Below are 15,505 nucleotides of genomic sequence, written 5' to 3'. Positions count from 1 at the left end.
TAAATGGATTGTTTACATGGTACAAATATTTTTTATTTAATTGATACATATAAGTGATTAAGCGATACATGGTTTGATTTACATTTGTAGCGGTCATTTTAATAATAATTAAGAAAATGAACTTTTGAGGTTATGAAGTTTATACAATAAATATATGCTTATAGCAAGAGATGGACAGAGTGGTGCGCTCCATGGAATAGATGGTCCCAAGTTCCTACTCCCAAACGAAATTATAAAAAATAAATACAAATGAAAGAATATTATTTTAATTTTGTCAAGAAGAAAAAAGAGTTGGCTCAAATTTTAGGATGTGACTTTAATGACTTTAATGCTATGTAGTAGCATTCAGTGTTATGAATATTTTAACGGTTAAATTTGATTTCCACAACTATTAAATCTTCTATTTTTAATTTTAACCATTCATTTTTCATACTACTCAATGATACGTACCACATTAAAGAAATTTACAGACGGTTGTATCTGTCGTTTGTCTACATAAGCTAATATTAAATTGTTAAATTCTCTCCATAAAAAAAATTTGAGAAATGTTTGCCATAAATAAAAATGGTCAACAAAAAAGGAACTAGACGTTGGAAATAAAGCTTTAATTTTCAAATTAATGGGTCCCGAGTCACACTCCAATACAAATAAAGGTTGTTGCTTTCATATGAACGTTGAGGTGTTGATCCAATTTAGTGAAAAATTAATAAATAAAATTTCCAAGAAAACAAAATAGGAGAGACATCTCCATCCAAGAAAATCAACAAGAAACTATAAACCCAAACTCTAAAGGCAAACAAAAACTCACACTCCCTTCCCCTCTCTCTCTATAAACCTTTCTTTTTCTGCACATTTTATTGGGGTATAAACTGTAAAACCAAACATGGAATGGACCCAATAAGGCGTTTTTCTTGAATTCTAAATCACAATTCAAATTTCTAGCCATATTTTAAACGACCCCATTAGAGGAGAAGGCAAGAACACTGAAATGGGTGAATCGACCTACCTGACGAGATCATTCTCCGACCCTACTGAAGTCAAAGAGGTCAGTCGTCCTTCCGCAGAATTTTCCATTGCTTTGATTCTTAAAGTTTATCGATTCATGGGTTTTTCTTGTTTTCTCTATATCTTTGATGGGTCTTGATTCGATTGGTTTGTTTTAATCGCATTGCGGTTTGTTTGGCTGCTGAGAAATCGTGGGAAATTTTGAGAACTTGGGCCAGATTGGTGTGGATTTTTGTTATTTTTAGGGGATGAAGTGCGCGTAATATTGTAGTTTAGGCGGTTTTCAAATGGATGCATTCAGTTCTTGGTTTCGTTCAGTTTGTTAGAGAGAGAGAGAGAGAGAGAGTTTCATGGTGGTTTAAATGATATGTGTATCTCTCTAGTTCTTGCGGGATTATTGAATTTAGTGTTTGGATGGACTTGTATGATTTGGTTACGTTTTTACGAGTAGGATTTTGGAATTCACTGAGGAAATTGTGATGTGCTTTTCATTGCAGGGTGACCCCCTTCGTTGCCTAGGAGAATCGATCTCCTTTGGTAGGTATATGTCAGAACCTCTCTCTTGGGAGAAATGGTCTGCGTTTTCCCACAATCGCTACTTAGAAGAAGTCGAGAAGTTCTCTAAGCCCGGCTCTGTTGCTCAGAAGAAAGCTTATTTTGAAGCTCACTACAAGAAAAAAGCTGCTGAGAAAGCAGCAGCCTTGCTTGAGCTGACAAATGCTGGTGCCTGTAATGTTACAGCGTCATCAGTAAATATGTATGCAAATTACGAGAGCCCCTCCATGGACATAAACTCGGCGAATGGTGGGAGCCAGATGGTCGTTGATAAAGAACAGGAAAATGTTGTTCCAAATTCTGAGGTAGAAGTATACTCAGCTGATGTGAATGGCCATAATCAAAGTGTTGAAGGGAATCAACTGGATACCGCCAAGGTGGCCAGAGCAGAGGCGGTAATTCAAGAAAGTGTTAATTTGGAAATATCTATTCACGCTGAAATCTCGAACCGGTTTGAAAATGGCAAAGACCAAAATGAGATTGTTGCCACCCTAGAAGAGAAGATGCCAAATAAGGTAATTGTTGGGTTTTGCCCTGTTTGGACTCTTGTAAGTTGTAATTGCTTGATCACTTTTTCTCACCACACAAACTGTTGTCATCTTTCAGATCCTCCAGGAAGCTGCCGGTGAGGAGAATCTCGCTTCAGCGAGCAAGAAAAGATTGATGAACTCTTCCCCAAGGTTATCCACTAAAGGTAGACCACCCAAGGTACCATCGCCTCCTGCCAAACAAGCAACTCGTGTGCAAACCTTAAACGGGAAAAATGCCACTCAAATGGGTAAGAAGGTTTCATCGGACTTAGTTGACAAGAGGAGTTTAACTGCAAAATCTCTCCACATGTCAAAGCATTTCACTTCTCATGGTGGTGAAAGTGAAATCAGTAAAAGAACTTCGCCAATTGTTGAGAAGACTAGAGATTCGAGAAGTAGTACAACTACACTTAATATCTCCATGAATAATCCAGCTTCTCGACGAACTGCTATTAGGGTACGAGTTCTTACCATTTAATGTTATTCTTTATTCTTCATTCATTTGATTTCTGTGTCTAATGCGACACCTCTAATAAGAATATTCTTTTGCCAACTTAAGGCATCTGTTAGCGGGGTATTGATGCAGTCTTCAGTTGACCCATGGTCCAAAGATAGAAGGTATTCTGCATTGTACTTCACATGTTCACGAAATGTCTCAGTCCATTGCATACTCCCTCACCATTTCTGCTATTTATACATGCATTGAGTACTCTAACTTATGTGATCGATTACATTATTTCCAGGGCGAAAACATTACTTAATAAATCGGTAGCTGGACCAATTGCAGATGGGAAGTGGATATCCTCCTCAAAAGAGTAGGAACTTTGCTACTGACATGCCTATGAATTTTTCTTTATGTTCATTTCATCTTTTATTATATCTATGCTCTGGGGTGCTTACCTAAAATTGGCGTTATTCTATTTTTAACTTTGTTTTTTTTTTCAGGAACTGATAACTCTTTTTCTGTTAATTTTAGATTTACTTAACAACAAACTCTACGAACTTTTATTCGTATAATGTTCTAGATTGTATTCTGATTGGACTAAAATGGTTAGTGTACTAGATTTCAAAGGGACTACCAACATTTTCATAAACTTATGATTACGCTTTTCTGTTTGGCAGCGAATCTTCTACTGCAAATGGAAGTAAACCACGACCCCCTATTGTATCCTGTCCTTTTAGATTGAAGAGTGAAGATAGAGCAGAAAAGCGTAGAGAGGCAAGAATCGATATTATATTTTTAGTTCCCTCCTTATCGTGCCATGCTTCATTAAATATTTAGGGTTTCTTTGCTAAGAGAAAAGTCTCTTCTTTTGCTGCACCAGTTCTACAAGAGTCTGGAAGAGAAGAAAAATGCCAAGGAGGCTGAACGTGACTTGGTGCAACTGAAATCCAATAAAAAGGTTAGTTTCTTATGAAAATATTGGTAAGGGGTTTCTTCTTTTTCGAGTTTTGCAATGCGAGTTGAATTCTGTAACGTTTCATTTACTTTTATCTTTATCAAACCATTTGAAAGTTTACATAAAAGAAAGAAAATTTTATGCAGAAAAAAGCAGTGGGGGATGTTAATAAACTGCACAACAGCACTGCCTTAAAAGCGAAACTAAACCAAGATCTGTCATCGGCATCGCAATTTCCAAGTGATCACTTGAACAAGGTATACACATTTTCTTCCAAACTTTGTATTTGTATTAGAGCATGCAGTGAGGGCTTTCAATAGTATTTGGAAAGTTTCTACTGCAATAACCTTTCCATTTTATCCCTCTAATGTATGTTCTTTTATTAACGGCGGACATATATTTCTTGCACATTCCTCTGCTACAGTCTCGGTCACCAAAACTTGGGAGGCACTCTACTGTCAGCAAGGTTCTGGACTCAAGCTCTCGACCATCGGTCAATTCTCACGGCTCCAAGTACGTCACACAAAAATCTAATGTGAGCACAAATCGAACGGTGCCTCCTCATTCAAAGAAGAATGCTCACGAAAATTATCCTCCCAATATCCAGAGTTGAGGGTGTCTAGCTCATGATTATGCATGGAGATTGATTGACTCAGCCGGTTGACACCCTCTGATCAAAAAGAAAAGGGAAAGGCCGGTTACTGCCCAGAAGAGCTGCAACTACTTTCTGTAATACGAAATATGGGGTAAGAAAATAAGTATGCGAGGATAGTTTGGTTTCCTTTCGGGGAGGGGGGGGGGGGGGGGGGGGGGGCATTCTGTTGAGGTCTTTCAGTTAGAAGTGAAATTTTGCAGGGTTTATCTTTCATTTTTTACTCAATTGTTAGTTTCATATGCTTTTCGTTTCATAACTTGCGGGGAGAGAACGATGAGTTTTATGCAGAGGTACAGACTCGACAAGAAAACCATTCTGGCATAGATACAAGAAATCTAGTGCACATCTCATCAAATTTAAACAAGAAAGCTTATTATGCTAGGGTTTTGCATCACTCATATTGTACACATTTCGACATTCAAATCCAAACCGGTCAGAGATATAATATCCAGATTCATTAAGTTGGGGTACTCAACTTATATTGGCTTACCAAAACGGAAAAAGCTATAGATCATTCTTCGTTGAATTGCGCAAAAGAATAGTGCCGGCGCAGGGGCATATCACGATATGAATGGACCTTGATCTATGACAGAATATTCTGATGGGTCACGTCACATGGATAATCAAATCTCAGTGCATCGTACAAGTGAGGAACTTCAGAAATAAGTGCAGGATCATTGTACTCCGGGAACTCTATGTTTTGAAGTCCGAGATTCATGCCATAGCAATCACCTTGAAACCAACAAATTTGAAAGTCGTCATCCAAAGAAGCAAAAGGTGATGCACTTCCCACGATTAGGTTCCTTTGGGCAGATTCCAAATCAGTAATGCTACTCAAGTTGAAGCCCTGGTTCTTCATGTTTGATGTACTAGTGGAAATGGTCTCAGAAAGTTGATGGTTGACTACACAGCTCTTGATTTGATCAGGAAAGGAGTCTGCCGTGCTTCTTGTTGGACTTACATGGCTACCCTGATTATTTATGTACTCAGAGTACGAAGGCTTACTCTTAGCAGGGCCAGTTACATCTCCCTCCGCGATAGAAGGTCTTGGACTAATGGAAGGAATTGATTGTAGTCGATCAACTTGGAAATGGCTGTGTGGACCGGGCAGTGGTGGCTTGTTGAATCCACTGTTTAACTGAATAAGTGGCTTCTGCTCTTTTTTCAATTGAATTTCATTCCAAGAATACTTTGTCCGGATAGTGGATTCAAATTCTGTGAAGTTTACTTCAGATTCTACTGATGTAAATGAATGACTGGGGTGCACCTGCGGAGTCCTAATCTTCTGAGAATCAGGAACATTGCCATTCAAAACTTTTTTGGTTTCTGCATAAGAATTATTGAAGTCCAGTGGTGAACTCCTGATCTTCTGCGAATCAGGAACATTTCCAATCACACCATTTTTGGGTTCTACACAAGAATTATTGAAGTCCACCATCTGTAAACTCCTGGTCTTTTGAGAATCAGGAATATTTCCGTTCGAACCTTTCTTAATTTCTGCTACAGGCTCTGAAACAATCCCCTTTGCATCACCCTCGTGGCTCTTCGGATCCACACACTGAGCAACTAAGTTATTGCCAGAAACTCTGAAGCTGCCATGTGCAAAATCATTTTGTTGAATGCTGATCGAGTTCTGAAGGCCAAAACTTCCTTGAGCATCTTTTGAGGGAGAATCGGAATGCTTCATCCCACCAAAAGAAGATTTAAGGTCATTTTCTTTTTGCAGCCTACCCAAGTAGAGCCGGTACTTCTGCACAGGAACTTTCTCAGTGAGAATAACCATGAAATGTAACCATACTATGTATTACACTTTAGCTTTTATTACCCCTTTTGTTACAAGAGAGACTGAGTTCCATGACTTCAGTGATAAGAAAATAGTGATCTACTAATTTCAAATAGCGATCTACTACTTTCTTCATACGTATTTTAAGTTTGACTAATCAGACTGAGACCAAAGAAATGGGAGCAATGTTCGTTGTCACTATACTTGTGTGTGTGTGTGTGCGCGCGCGCGTCTACATATTAATATATTATATACATATGTATGCATATTATTGCATAAGGAAATTATCGATCGCAAGGTATTCTGGGTACCAAGTTACCATAATGAGAGTATTGCTGTGTACAAATCCTACTAGGTAAGTGTTTCAGATGTTATCAGGAAAACTAAACAGTGAGGTATTTACCTGCAAGTGGCTAGCAACATTTTCTCTTGTCAACCAAGGCACGTTCATCAGGTCCAGTATTTTCTTCGGGCCAACTTCTGCCAAACAGACATTACACATCATCGCTCTGAAGAAACATAATAAAATTGGTGGCGATATTATTGAAAAGCAGCACAAAATGTATTCAGACTTATGGTTCATGATGCTGATCCAAAAACCTAGCTTCATAAGCAAGGAATTTACTTACTGTCAAATCCAATCTGATGTACTGCTTTTACAAATTTCTGATGAAGATCTACAGACCAAACAACTCTAGCTTTTTTTGCCGACGAACAATCAGCAAAGTCTTTGTCATCGTATTTGTTATCGACATCCTTTCTTTTTCTCGATGAAGTGAGGTCATCTGCGCCAAGAAAGTATCCCTCATCATACTGATCTGATCCACTTCTTATAAGCTGAATACCTTCGACGCTTTCATGACTCTCAATGTCTTTTATCTCATGTATCTTCTTTCTAAAGACATGCTGCCATATATTACGTAGTTCTTTCATTCTTATCGGCTTCAGAAGATAATCACACGCTCCATGTTGAACTCCTTTCATAACCCTACTCGTTTCTCCATCAACAGACATCACTGCACAAGTAAAATGGATATGATAAGTCAGAAATTAAGTGGTGACAGACATTTTGCTTTTGAAGACAAAGCTTTCTTGGTCAATGGCGGAGTACTGACTAATAACTGGAAGATCCATCTCAAGTCCTACATGCTCGAGAAGTTTAAAACCATCCATGTCGGGCATGTTGACATCACTGATTACAATGTCATATCCATTTTTCTTTTCACGAAGCAAGCATAAAGCTTCTCTTGCCAAACCACATGTAGTCACTGAAACACAGACAAAAGAGGGAGGAAAATTCCATCAGAAATAATGAAAAATTTGGCTGATTATATTTTCAAACTGATCAAAGCATCCTGTCTAACAGTTGGAAAAAAAAATCCTGTAACACAGACGGAATTCATGTTCTAAGTTTTTAAGGACTGCATTATGAATGGAAGCCTTCTCTATCTTGTTTAGATCATGTATAAGTAATCATACATAAGAATCTCCCCCAACATAATCAAAGTAACTACCGTAAAGCTATGCATCTTGAGCAGTGACTGTAAGACTGCTTCAGTTCCACATATGAAGTACCACAAAAATTTGATTGAGCAAGGATCATAAAGTATGTTAAGGTATTACAAAGACAAAGAGATTGCTAGAAGGGTCTTTGATTAGCGTAGTTGAAACAAACATCGAAAGGAAAATGCACTACATGGCACTTAAACCCAGAAATCCAAGCATGACAGCAAGATTTGGACAGTATTTAACTGCAGCAAGTTGTCCATACAACTGATCAGAGTAATAATTCTACAAGTCCACTACCAGAGGCACCAAAGAACACTCCAGTTGTCTGAAATCGATCAACTTTACGCACTTATATTCGATAGAATAATAAATAATTAGAATTTGATTAAACTAACTAATAAAGGAAACAGTACACTTTGTTCCCAATTGCACTGTTATCACATTATCCTCCTGCATAGCAGCCTGTAAAGACAATCAAATACTCAATCTCAACTAAACCCTGATCATCCTGCTAATCCATTTACTTAAATCCAAAATTCGACAACTAAATTGCTGCTTCTGGGGAGATTAAAAATCCTTGCTTTTAACAAACCCAGTTGTTCAAATTACCAAACAAGATCGAAATTTTACTGATAAGTAAGAACCCACCAAAACTAAACCACAACTAAAGAAACCCATCTCAAAAACACCAAAAACATTCAGAAATACCATGAATTTCCAGAAAAAAAGTAGAGGAAAAAAAGTGTAAAAATTGGAACTTTAAAGAATGATTGAAATAGAGGAACAGTGGGAAACTGAGATAGAGTGAATTAACCTTCGTATGAGCACTTCTTGAGCATCTTTTCTAAGATCTTAAGCCAAGTGGGATCGTCGTCGACGACGAGGACCCGGAGCCCAGCCGGAAACGAATCGTTCCGGGGAGAAGAGAAGCTACTATCCATTGGGAAAAAGTTAAAAGGAAGGAGGAAGAGTTAAGATTGATGTGGGAGGGGAGCAGAGTGGGGACTTACAGCTCGAATCAGACCATATAGCTTAGGAATGTCTCCAAATTTAAAAAATGGCTTTCTTTGGATTTTATGGCAATGTTTTTTTGAGAGAGAGAGAGAGAGAGAGAGAGAGAGAGAGAGAGGAACCAACGAATATTTGGCGCCGGATGGCTTAACAGTCACTGTGGTTCACGTTAGTTTCTAATCATTTTTTTCTTGGATTGGCAAAATATATATTTAGAGACATGTGCAAATAGAATGAGTTGCAAAATTTTTTAATAAAAAAAAAATTAAATAATAATTCTCTGTACAAATAAAATTAATTATAAACTTTTAATTATCAATAGAATTCGAGGAACATTAAACAGGTGATAATTCGTGGTTTATATATTGTTTATTTTTCATTTAGTGTTTCTCAATAGAACACGTGACAAAGTTTTAATCATATAAAATCGAAGGACACTAAGCAATAAAGTATACTTCATCAATCGTCTATTGTTTGCTTAGTGTCTACAGTTGTATTTTTTTAATATGGCTAAAAATATATGCTTGGGTTATATGATTAAAAGGAATAAAAGATAAACAAGTTTTACCATTGGTATCCAAAAAGAATATGGGAAAGAAAAGTATGGTAACTATGAAAAATTGGGGGTAGAATCTTAGGTTAACCAGATAGAAGAAGTAGAATCTAAAGGTGGGAGTGAATATGCTTTGTGAAAGAATGATTGAATGAACAAGGGCATCTTGTAAAGGACACATAGGTAGCTTAATGCATCAATTTCAAACACAAATCACGACTAATATCTTCAATATCACGTTATAGTGAAATGCACGAATGAGATTTAAAGAAACAAATCTTGTTCCTTTATCGATTTCATTTAATATATATTTCTATGCATTTAAAGTTACGAAATATTGTAATCGTATGTCAAAGTGTGATTTTATTAGATTTATCTTACGTGCAAGGACTCCTTGTGTAAGGACTCCTTTATTTACTTTTCACCTAAGATCCTTTTACAATAATATTTTATTGTGTGTTCAAGGCCGAAAGAAATAAAATAAAAGGCAAAGCCTCCCTCTTTGTTGGGCAAAAAAATCTATTGTTTATTCTTGTAGACCATGAGAGGAAGGTGATAGAACAATTTGGAGTCATGTTTTTGTTGCTTTTGGTCAAAAATATGAATTCATGCATGTTGGATGGAAATATTTTTGTTATCGATGAGATTCATCACTCTATTTATCATTATTAGATAAATTTAAATTTCAAGATATGTGTAGTGAATTGACATAAATCTCAAATTTTAAACTAATCAAACGATTATAAGTAAAATGAAGAGTAATACAATCTCTTGAAGATGATGAGCTAAAATGCACCTCATGTTGGAGAGGACAGGTGGAATGCATTTGAGAGACAAAGATGAAAAGTTGTCTGAAGCATTTTTTTGTAGTGGTTGGACAAAATGCCAAGACCATATGAACTTTAAGACAGCTGAAACCCAATTGGTACCAAACTCACAAAATTTGACCTTTTAATTCTTTCAACCAATGTTTGTAAGGCATGCATGTTCTTTAGACCAGTCTGATTACACATTTTCCAAATCCTTCAGCGGAAGTGGAAGCATATGGGAAACCCCTTTTCTTAATTTACTTGTTTAATGTCATTGCTAAACAAATAATTCATATAATTAAAGTATCTTTAAGTACTTAGGGTAAAGTCAAAATTTTTGGACAAATGCATGCATGGCACATTGTGCGATCCGAAAATCAGTCGCGGCCAAGACCTTAGGGCCTTCTTTTAGAGAAAAACTTGAGTGTAATAGTCGATATGTATCTCCATTTATCTATCTCATATATCACCTGACTTACTTACTCATTACGTAATTTGATTATGTCTCTCCCCTTACAGGTAAGAATGTCTATTGCTATGATTTTTCACTAGTATTAATGGACCCATAAGTGTTTAAAGAACTAAAAACCAATAAGAGAAGGACAAAACATCCTTGTTTGTTTACATTTTACAGTGGCATTAGCAATCAGCTTACACAGTGTATTTTGTCTCCATCTCATTAGTGCGTGGTTTTCAGTCTTTGTTTCTTGTCATATTTTAAACCTGAAATTAGAGAGATTTTAACCCTCATTAAATTTAGGGTAATGCTAGTAAGACTAATTTTTTAAATTAAATTTTGTAAATCATATGTCTTGATTGTTGATGATTAGATTATTATTTAAGTATTGATTAAAGTGTTTATTTCTTATTAGTGACATATCATATCATATCATTACAAATTTAATTTAAAAAATTAGTTTGCCTAACGTTGCTATTAAGTTTAACATCACGATTAAGTAACGACTTGCATGATGCTAATCTCGAGGGAACATCTAACTTTTAACAAAAGAATTAGTCCTTAAAACTATTTTCTATTCACTCCAATAGCTAACGAGGCCTCTAGATAGAGATGACATGCATTCAGTGACATAGGAGGATTCTGATTAAGAAAAAATTATTGGCCGAGTTTGCAGATTTTTTGAAGAAATATTTAAGGTTAAGGGAGGCTAATCATCATCCTTAATTGAGGCCACGATGACCCTTAGCAAAAAAAATATTGAAGCTAGGAAGGATAGTGCCATTTGCTCCATATTGGTGCAAAACAAAGTGACATCTTTTCTGAAACTCCATTTAAAAGAACGGTTTTAGTTGTGCCAATGATCACTTAATTAGGTTTCTTGACCAGCAAAAACAAGATTTTCTCACGCACTTTGTGAAAGAGACACATGTATACATTGAAGAGAAATGCTAAAGAGATTCTCTTAAAGTGAGACTCTTCATGGACTCTCTGTCACCTCACACTTTAACGTCAATAATCATGTCAACATTAGAAAATACTGTGCCAAAAATATGAGGTAACAGAGAGTCCTACTTTTAAGAGTCTCCTTAGCATTTATCATGCATACAAATAACAAACAACGATTTATATCATTATAGCAGTCTTCCAAGTTAATCATGCATTATTGTTATACTTATAATGAAACAATATCTCAAGTCAGTCATACATTATATACATTTTTAATTTTATTACACAACAGTGCATGCTTTGTTTAAGATATAGTCGCAACGTCACAGATATTTTCATTGTAAGTAAGTCTTCCTCCACTTTGCGTATCCAAAATGCAAATAATTGCCATGTGGAGTGAGCCTAAATACGTTATTTTACTGTTTAAAAATGAGAGTAGTTGATGGTTTTGTCACGACAATCCACTCTTTCAAATGCCAGAAAGACTCACAAAAGCATTTCAACCTCCATAAACCACTATCATGATTAATTAGTGGGTGAGCCATTAACCCTCGATATTTTTCTCCTACAACTCTCAAAAACTTTGAGGATTTATAAAGCCTCTAAGGGCATACTTTTGGGAGAGTGGGAGGTAGAAAAGGACTTTGAAGAGATAAAAACTCAATGGCTCTAAAAGGAAATGCCCACTTAGAAATTCTACAATAAATTACTTAAAGAGAGGGTGAGCATGATTGGTGACTAACAAATTAGGAGGATGAATCCCATTTGCAACTTCTCATCAGTGGAGTGCCTTTTTATTTGTTTATTTAAAAGTTAAAAGAATATGACTCTGCCCTTATGCTCTCCTATGATGCTTCCCCTATTCTTTACCCATTTAATCTTTTATTTTGTTTTTACTCCCCCTTTTAACTGTTGTTGCGATGCTGAAGGGAACTTTAACGAAAAGTTCTGGTACTGTTTATTTTAACGAAAAATCACATTTTTACACTAAAAAGTCAATTCTGGTACAATTCATTTTATCCTTTATTCTGTCCTTATCGTCAAAACTCAAAGTTTTCAAACTCTTTTTATTAGTTTTCCTAGTGCTGAATACAATGAGCAACCACTCTAAGAATATGTTTGGAGAAAAAGTTCAGTAGGATCTGGTCAAGTTACTCTCGCAAAATAGTATGGTATGCCTTTTTCGAATACAGATAGGATTACGTCCATGTGAAAGTGTCTAACTATTCAAATTTCGGCTGACTTACTCAAATTTTTTTCATATGTCTAAACTTGTCGACAATAAAGAATGTTGGGTTGTCAAAAAGCAATATGTGCAAAAAATAAGTGTAGTGAAGATGAGAATGCTTCGTTGGATATATGGGAACACAAGAAAAAATAGAATTAAGAATGACAATATCCAAGTAGAATTTATACAGATTCTACTTAGTGGGATAAAATTTGATGATTGTTGTTGTTGTATGTCTAAACCTGTGTGTAGGCGCACCACGTGATGCGTTAGCAGTGGGTTTGATGGATTTTTGGACCCAAAGGTTCAGAAGCTCAACCTAAATGATGAGAGATTTTGATAAATGGGCATTCATTTTCTAATTGTCACGTATTATTACCAATTCATTAATATTAATTTCTACCGGTGTATTTACGATGATTAAAACTTTGTGGCCTTAGCAATTTTACTATACTGATTTTGTTGGGCAGAACACTGTGATAGGAATATTGCATGCCAACAACTACATAAAACAAACTTGGTTTAGCTGTGCCAGAAGTTACTCAACCAGGTCTCTTAAAGATGCAGTTCAAGGTAATTCAAGCCATCCAGTGAAGTTAAACAGCATGATTTAACATAAAGGCATAGTAGCTTGCTTCCTGTTGAGGGGATGATATGTGTTTGTTCATCATGACAAGGTAGGCACAAAGGTATCCCCTCTTCGAGCATTCGGCTATCCTCACGGTATAGGCAATCTCCCGTCCTACACTTACCGATGCTCAGCGGGGAAAATCTACTGGTGGCGACTTCTGGAGCTGGATTGGAGCACAATCAAGCTCAGGATTGTTGCTCTTTAAAACAAAATCCTGGCCACATAACCAACTCCCTCAAGGTTAATCTTATTCAAAGTAAAACCTATGATTCTACTAACGCCATCTCTAATGCACCGGAGACTTAAAACTCGTATTTAATGAAATTTCATTAAAATGAAGTTCCATCGTGACATTACATTCTTAACAAAATAATTCTTGTGTGAACTTTATCATTATTTTATAAGAGATCATCAAGTAATGAGCAGAGACCATGAATTGCCTTCCATTCCAACACTCAGGTTTCAAAAAGCTGAGTTGAATACCAAGCTTACCTCTTATACATATTAATCTTTGAATATCTGGTGCTTCCGCCAGAGACTTGCAGGTGCCTTGGTCATTGGAGACGGGCAGGATGCTGCCAGATGCAACTCAAGATTCTCCAAAGCTACCTGCTTATCGTCTGAAAACAGGCATTCGGTATTTTAGTTGACTATATACAGCTACCATGAGACAGCTCGTCAACCCGCCATGGCAGTTTACATAGAACTTCCCTATATTAGACTATATATACATTGAGGTAACGAGTAATCTGTGTACTTGCAACTTCATTCTTCCTTTGTGAGTCAGAGCATGTAATCATATACCACAATAGGTGTTGCCGGCACAACAACAGGTAGATTTTCAATATAAAGATAGAAACGTCTTAGGTTCTCCTTCGCAAGGGTTACTGCATCAATAACATCGCCGATGCTAGTGAGAACCCACAAATCTCTGGAGCTGACTCTCTTTAGGCTGCCGCGGCAAAAAGGGCAGGATTTCGATCTTGCATTCCTGGAATTCAGGCACATTACAGAATATATATTTTCCACAGGATATCATCACCTCACAGGTAAGTAAAATGATTTTCAGTTTTCGTTAATAAGCGAACAAGTGAAAATGGAAATTGATCATACCAATCATGGAAGCAGGTGATGCACATGGAATGTCCACAGTTGGGCAACACCATTTTTGTACAGTTTTCCATGCATATCCCACATTCATCATCTCTCTCTAGATCGTTATCCGAATGCTTCCTCCGCTCTTCCATCCTCTTTCTGCCCAAAACATCTGTGCATCGGCTTCTCTTATTATTATTATCTTCCAGTTCGTTAAATTCACCTTCGAGTTGTCTAAGATAAGGGTATATTACAGCTGCAATGATTTCCAGCATAATGCGCTGAGATGTCGAAACAAAATTTTCCGAGTATGTTTTCAATAAGAAGCAAACAAAAGAATAGCATACCATAAAATTCCCTTAAAGTGGCGACCTGTTCTTTGGAGGACAACGAAGGCATTCCATCCTGTACAATATCATAAGCTTAATTTTGGTCTTTAGGCGACAAAAGATTTTCTTTCTGCAGGAGGCAAGGCTACCACGAAATATAACGAATAAAGCATGAAACCGAAGAGCAGCCCACCTTGTATACAAGGATGTGGAGAAGGCCTAAATAATTGGGAAGTATATCAGTGCAACGACAATCCATCCATTCAATGAGATACAGGAAGAAAGGTGCAAAGGGGCTATAAGACAATCTCATTTGGATACAGTTCCCACCATAATCTCCAGGAAGAGCAGCTGCCCTGCAAAAATCCCATCTCAAAAACCAATGAAAAAAAAAAAGATCAAAATATATTTGAACCTCATCTGGGTGTAAATTGGCAACATAAAAGCAGTAATGTATATAAAGCTGGAGAGTTTCTCACCTAAAAAACAGCCTTAAGGAAACAGTGTTAAACTTAAATGCCAAAAGGAAAATTAAGCAGCAAACTCGTCCTTCTCTCTCAAATGACAAACACCACCCAACAACCATAATTCAGTTAAATTAACCACCCAACAGAACAAACCACCCAGAAGAGGAAAATGCACACGGATTATCCACAGTTTTGATTGATCACCAATCAAGAACCGAACTTGATCATAAAGAAATAAACACCAACAAAAAAAAAAAAAAAAAAAGATTTTTAGAGAAAAGAGAGACTCACAAGGTATTGGCATGTTGGATATCAGCTTCAAGAGCTTTGATGGATTCTCCATAAGAAGACTTGCAGGCCTGAGCTTGCCACATATGTTCTTTCTCTTCTCACTTTTGAGTTTTGGGAAGGAAAAACAGAGAGAAGGGAAATAGAAGAAACACAAAAGGAGGAAAGAGGGTGGGGGATAAGATGAAAAGAGTAGACTTTTGTTTTTGGGTGGAGTTCGTTTGGTTTTTGTTTTTGTTGGTGAATTATGTT

The 15,505-nt window shown here is 36.6% G+C and overlaps 2 protein-coding genes and 1 pseudogene across 4 annotated transcripts; 1 reads left to right on the top strand and 2 right to left on the bottom strand.

The window, feature by feature from the left end:
• Positions 1-676: 676 nt before the first annotated feature.
• LOC137731465 (uncharacterized) lies at positions 677-6,041 on the top strand. Its single transcript, XM_068470574.2, has 9 exons — positions 677-1,045; positions 1,503-2,075; positions 2,167-2,547; positions 2,650-2,708; positions 2,834-2,905; positions 3,213-3,309; positions 3,416-3,493; positions 3,637-3,747; positions 3,915-6,041. Exons 1-9 carry the CDS (start codon positions 989-991, stop codon positions 4,101-4,103), a joined length of 1,617 nt encoding a protein of 538 aa, XP_068326675.2. The 5' UTR covers positions 677-988; the 3' UTR covers positions 4,104-6,041.
• On the bottom strand, positions 4,444-8,597 carry LOC137731464 (two-component response regulator ARR11-like; annotated as a pseudogene). The gene is made up of 5 exons (XR_015957838.1): positions 8,252-8,597; positions 7,044-7,196; positions 6,558-6,944; positions 6,332-6,408; positions 4,444-5,895 (listed from the first exon to the last, which is right to left on the bottom strand). The product of XR_015957838.1 is annotated as a two-component response regulator ARR11-like (transcript).
• Positions 8,598-13,383: 4,786 nt separating this feature from the next.
• Positions 13,384-15,505, bottom strand: LOC137732371 (E3 ubiquitin-protein ligase AIRP2). 2 transcript variants are annotated; one of them, XM_068471681.2, is made up of 5 exons: positions 15,257-15,505; positions 14,692-14,854; positions 14,517-14,574; positions 14,188-14,425; positions 13,384-14,065 (listed from the first exon to the last, which is right to left on the bottom strand). In XM_068471681.2, the coding sequence occupies exons 1-5, from the start codon at positions 15,337-15,339 to the stop codon at positions 13,858-13,860; spliced, it is 750 nt and encodes a 249-aa protein (XP_068327782.1). In that variant the 5' UTR covers positions 15,340-15,505; the 3' UTR covers positions 13,384-13,857. The 2 variants fall into 2 exon arrangements, with proteins under 2 accessions (XP_068327782.1, XP_068327781.1); XM_068471680.2 differs by having other exon boundaries at positions 14,692-14,869; positions 15,257-15,478.

Source organism: Pyrus communis, chromosome 16, assembly GCF_041283825.1.
Source record: "Pyrus communis isolate YQ-2024b chromosome 16, ASM4128382v1, whole genome shotgun sequence".
NCBI lineage: Eukaryota > Viridiplantae > Streptophyta > Magnoliopsida > Rosales > Rosaceae > Pyrus > Pyrus communis.
This window is presented reverse-complemented; position numbering and strand designations above follow the sequence as displayed.

Bases quoted from the DNA above. Each gene is read 5' to 3' on its own strand.
- LOC137732371 (XM_068471680.2), bottom strand. From the start codon at position 15,339: ATGTGGCAAGCTCAGGCCTGCAAGTCTTCTTATGGAGAATCCATCAAA. The intron at 14,575-14,691 runs GTGGGCTGCTCT...GATATTGTACAG, and splicing joins TCCACATCCTTGTATACAAG to GATGGAATGCCTTCGTTGTC. The intron at 14,426-14,516 runs GTATGCTATTCT...AAATCATTGCAG, and splicing joins CACTTTAAGGGAATTTTATG to CTGTAATATACCCTTATCTT.
- LOC137731465 (XM_068470574.2), top strand. From the start codon at position 989: ATGGGTGAATCGACCTACCTGACGAGATCATTCTCCGACCCTACTGAA. The intron at 3,310-3,415 runs GCAAGAATCGAT...TTGCTGCACCAG, and splicing joins GAGCAGAAAAGCGTAGAGAG to TTCTACAAGAGTCTGGAAGA. The intron at 3,494-3,636 runs GTTAGTTTCTTA...AATTTTATGCAG, and splicing joins AACTGAAATCCAATAAAAAG to AAAAAAGCAGTGGGGGATGT.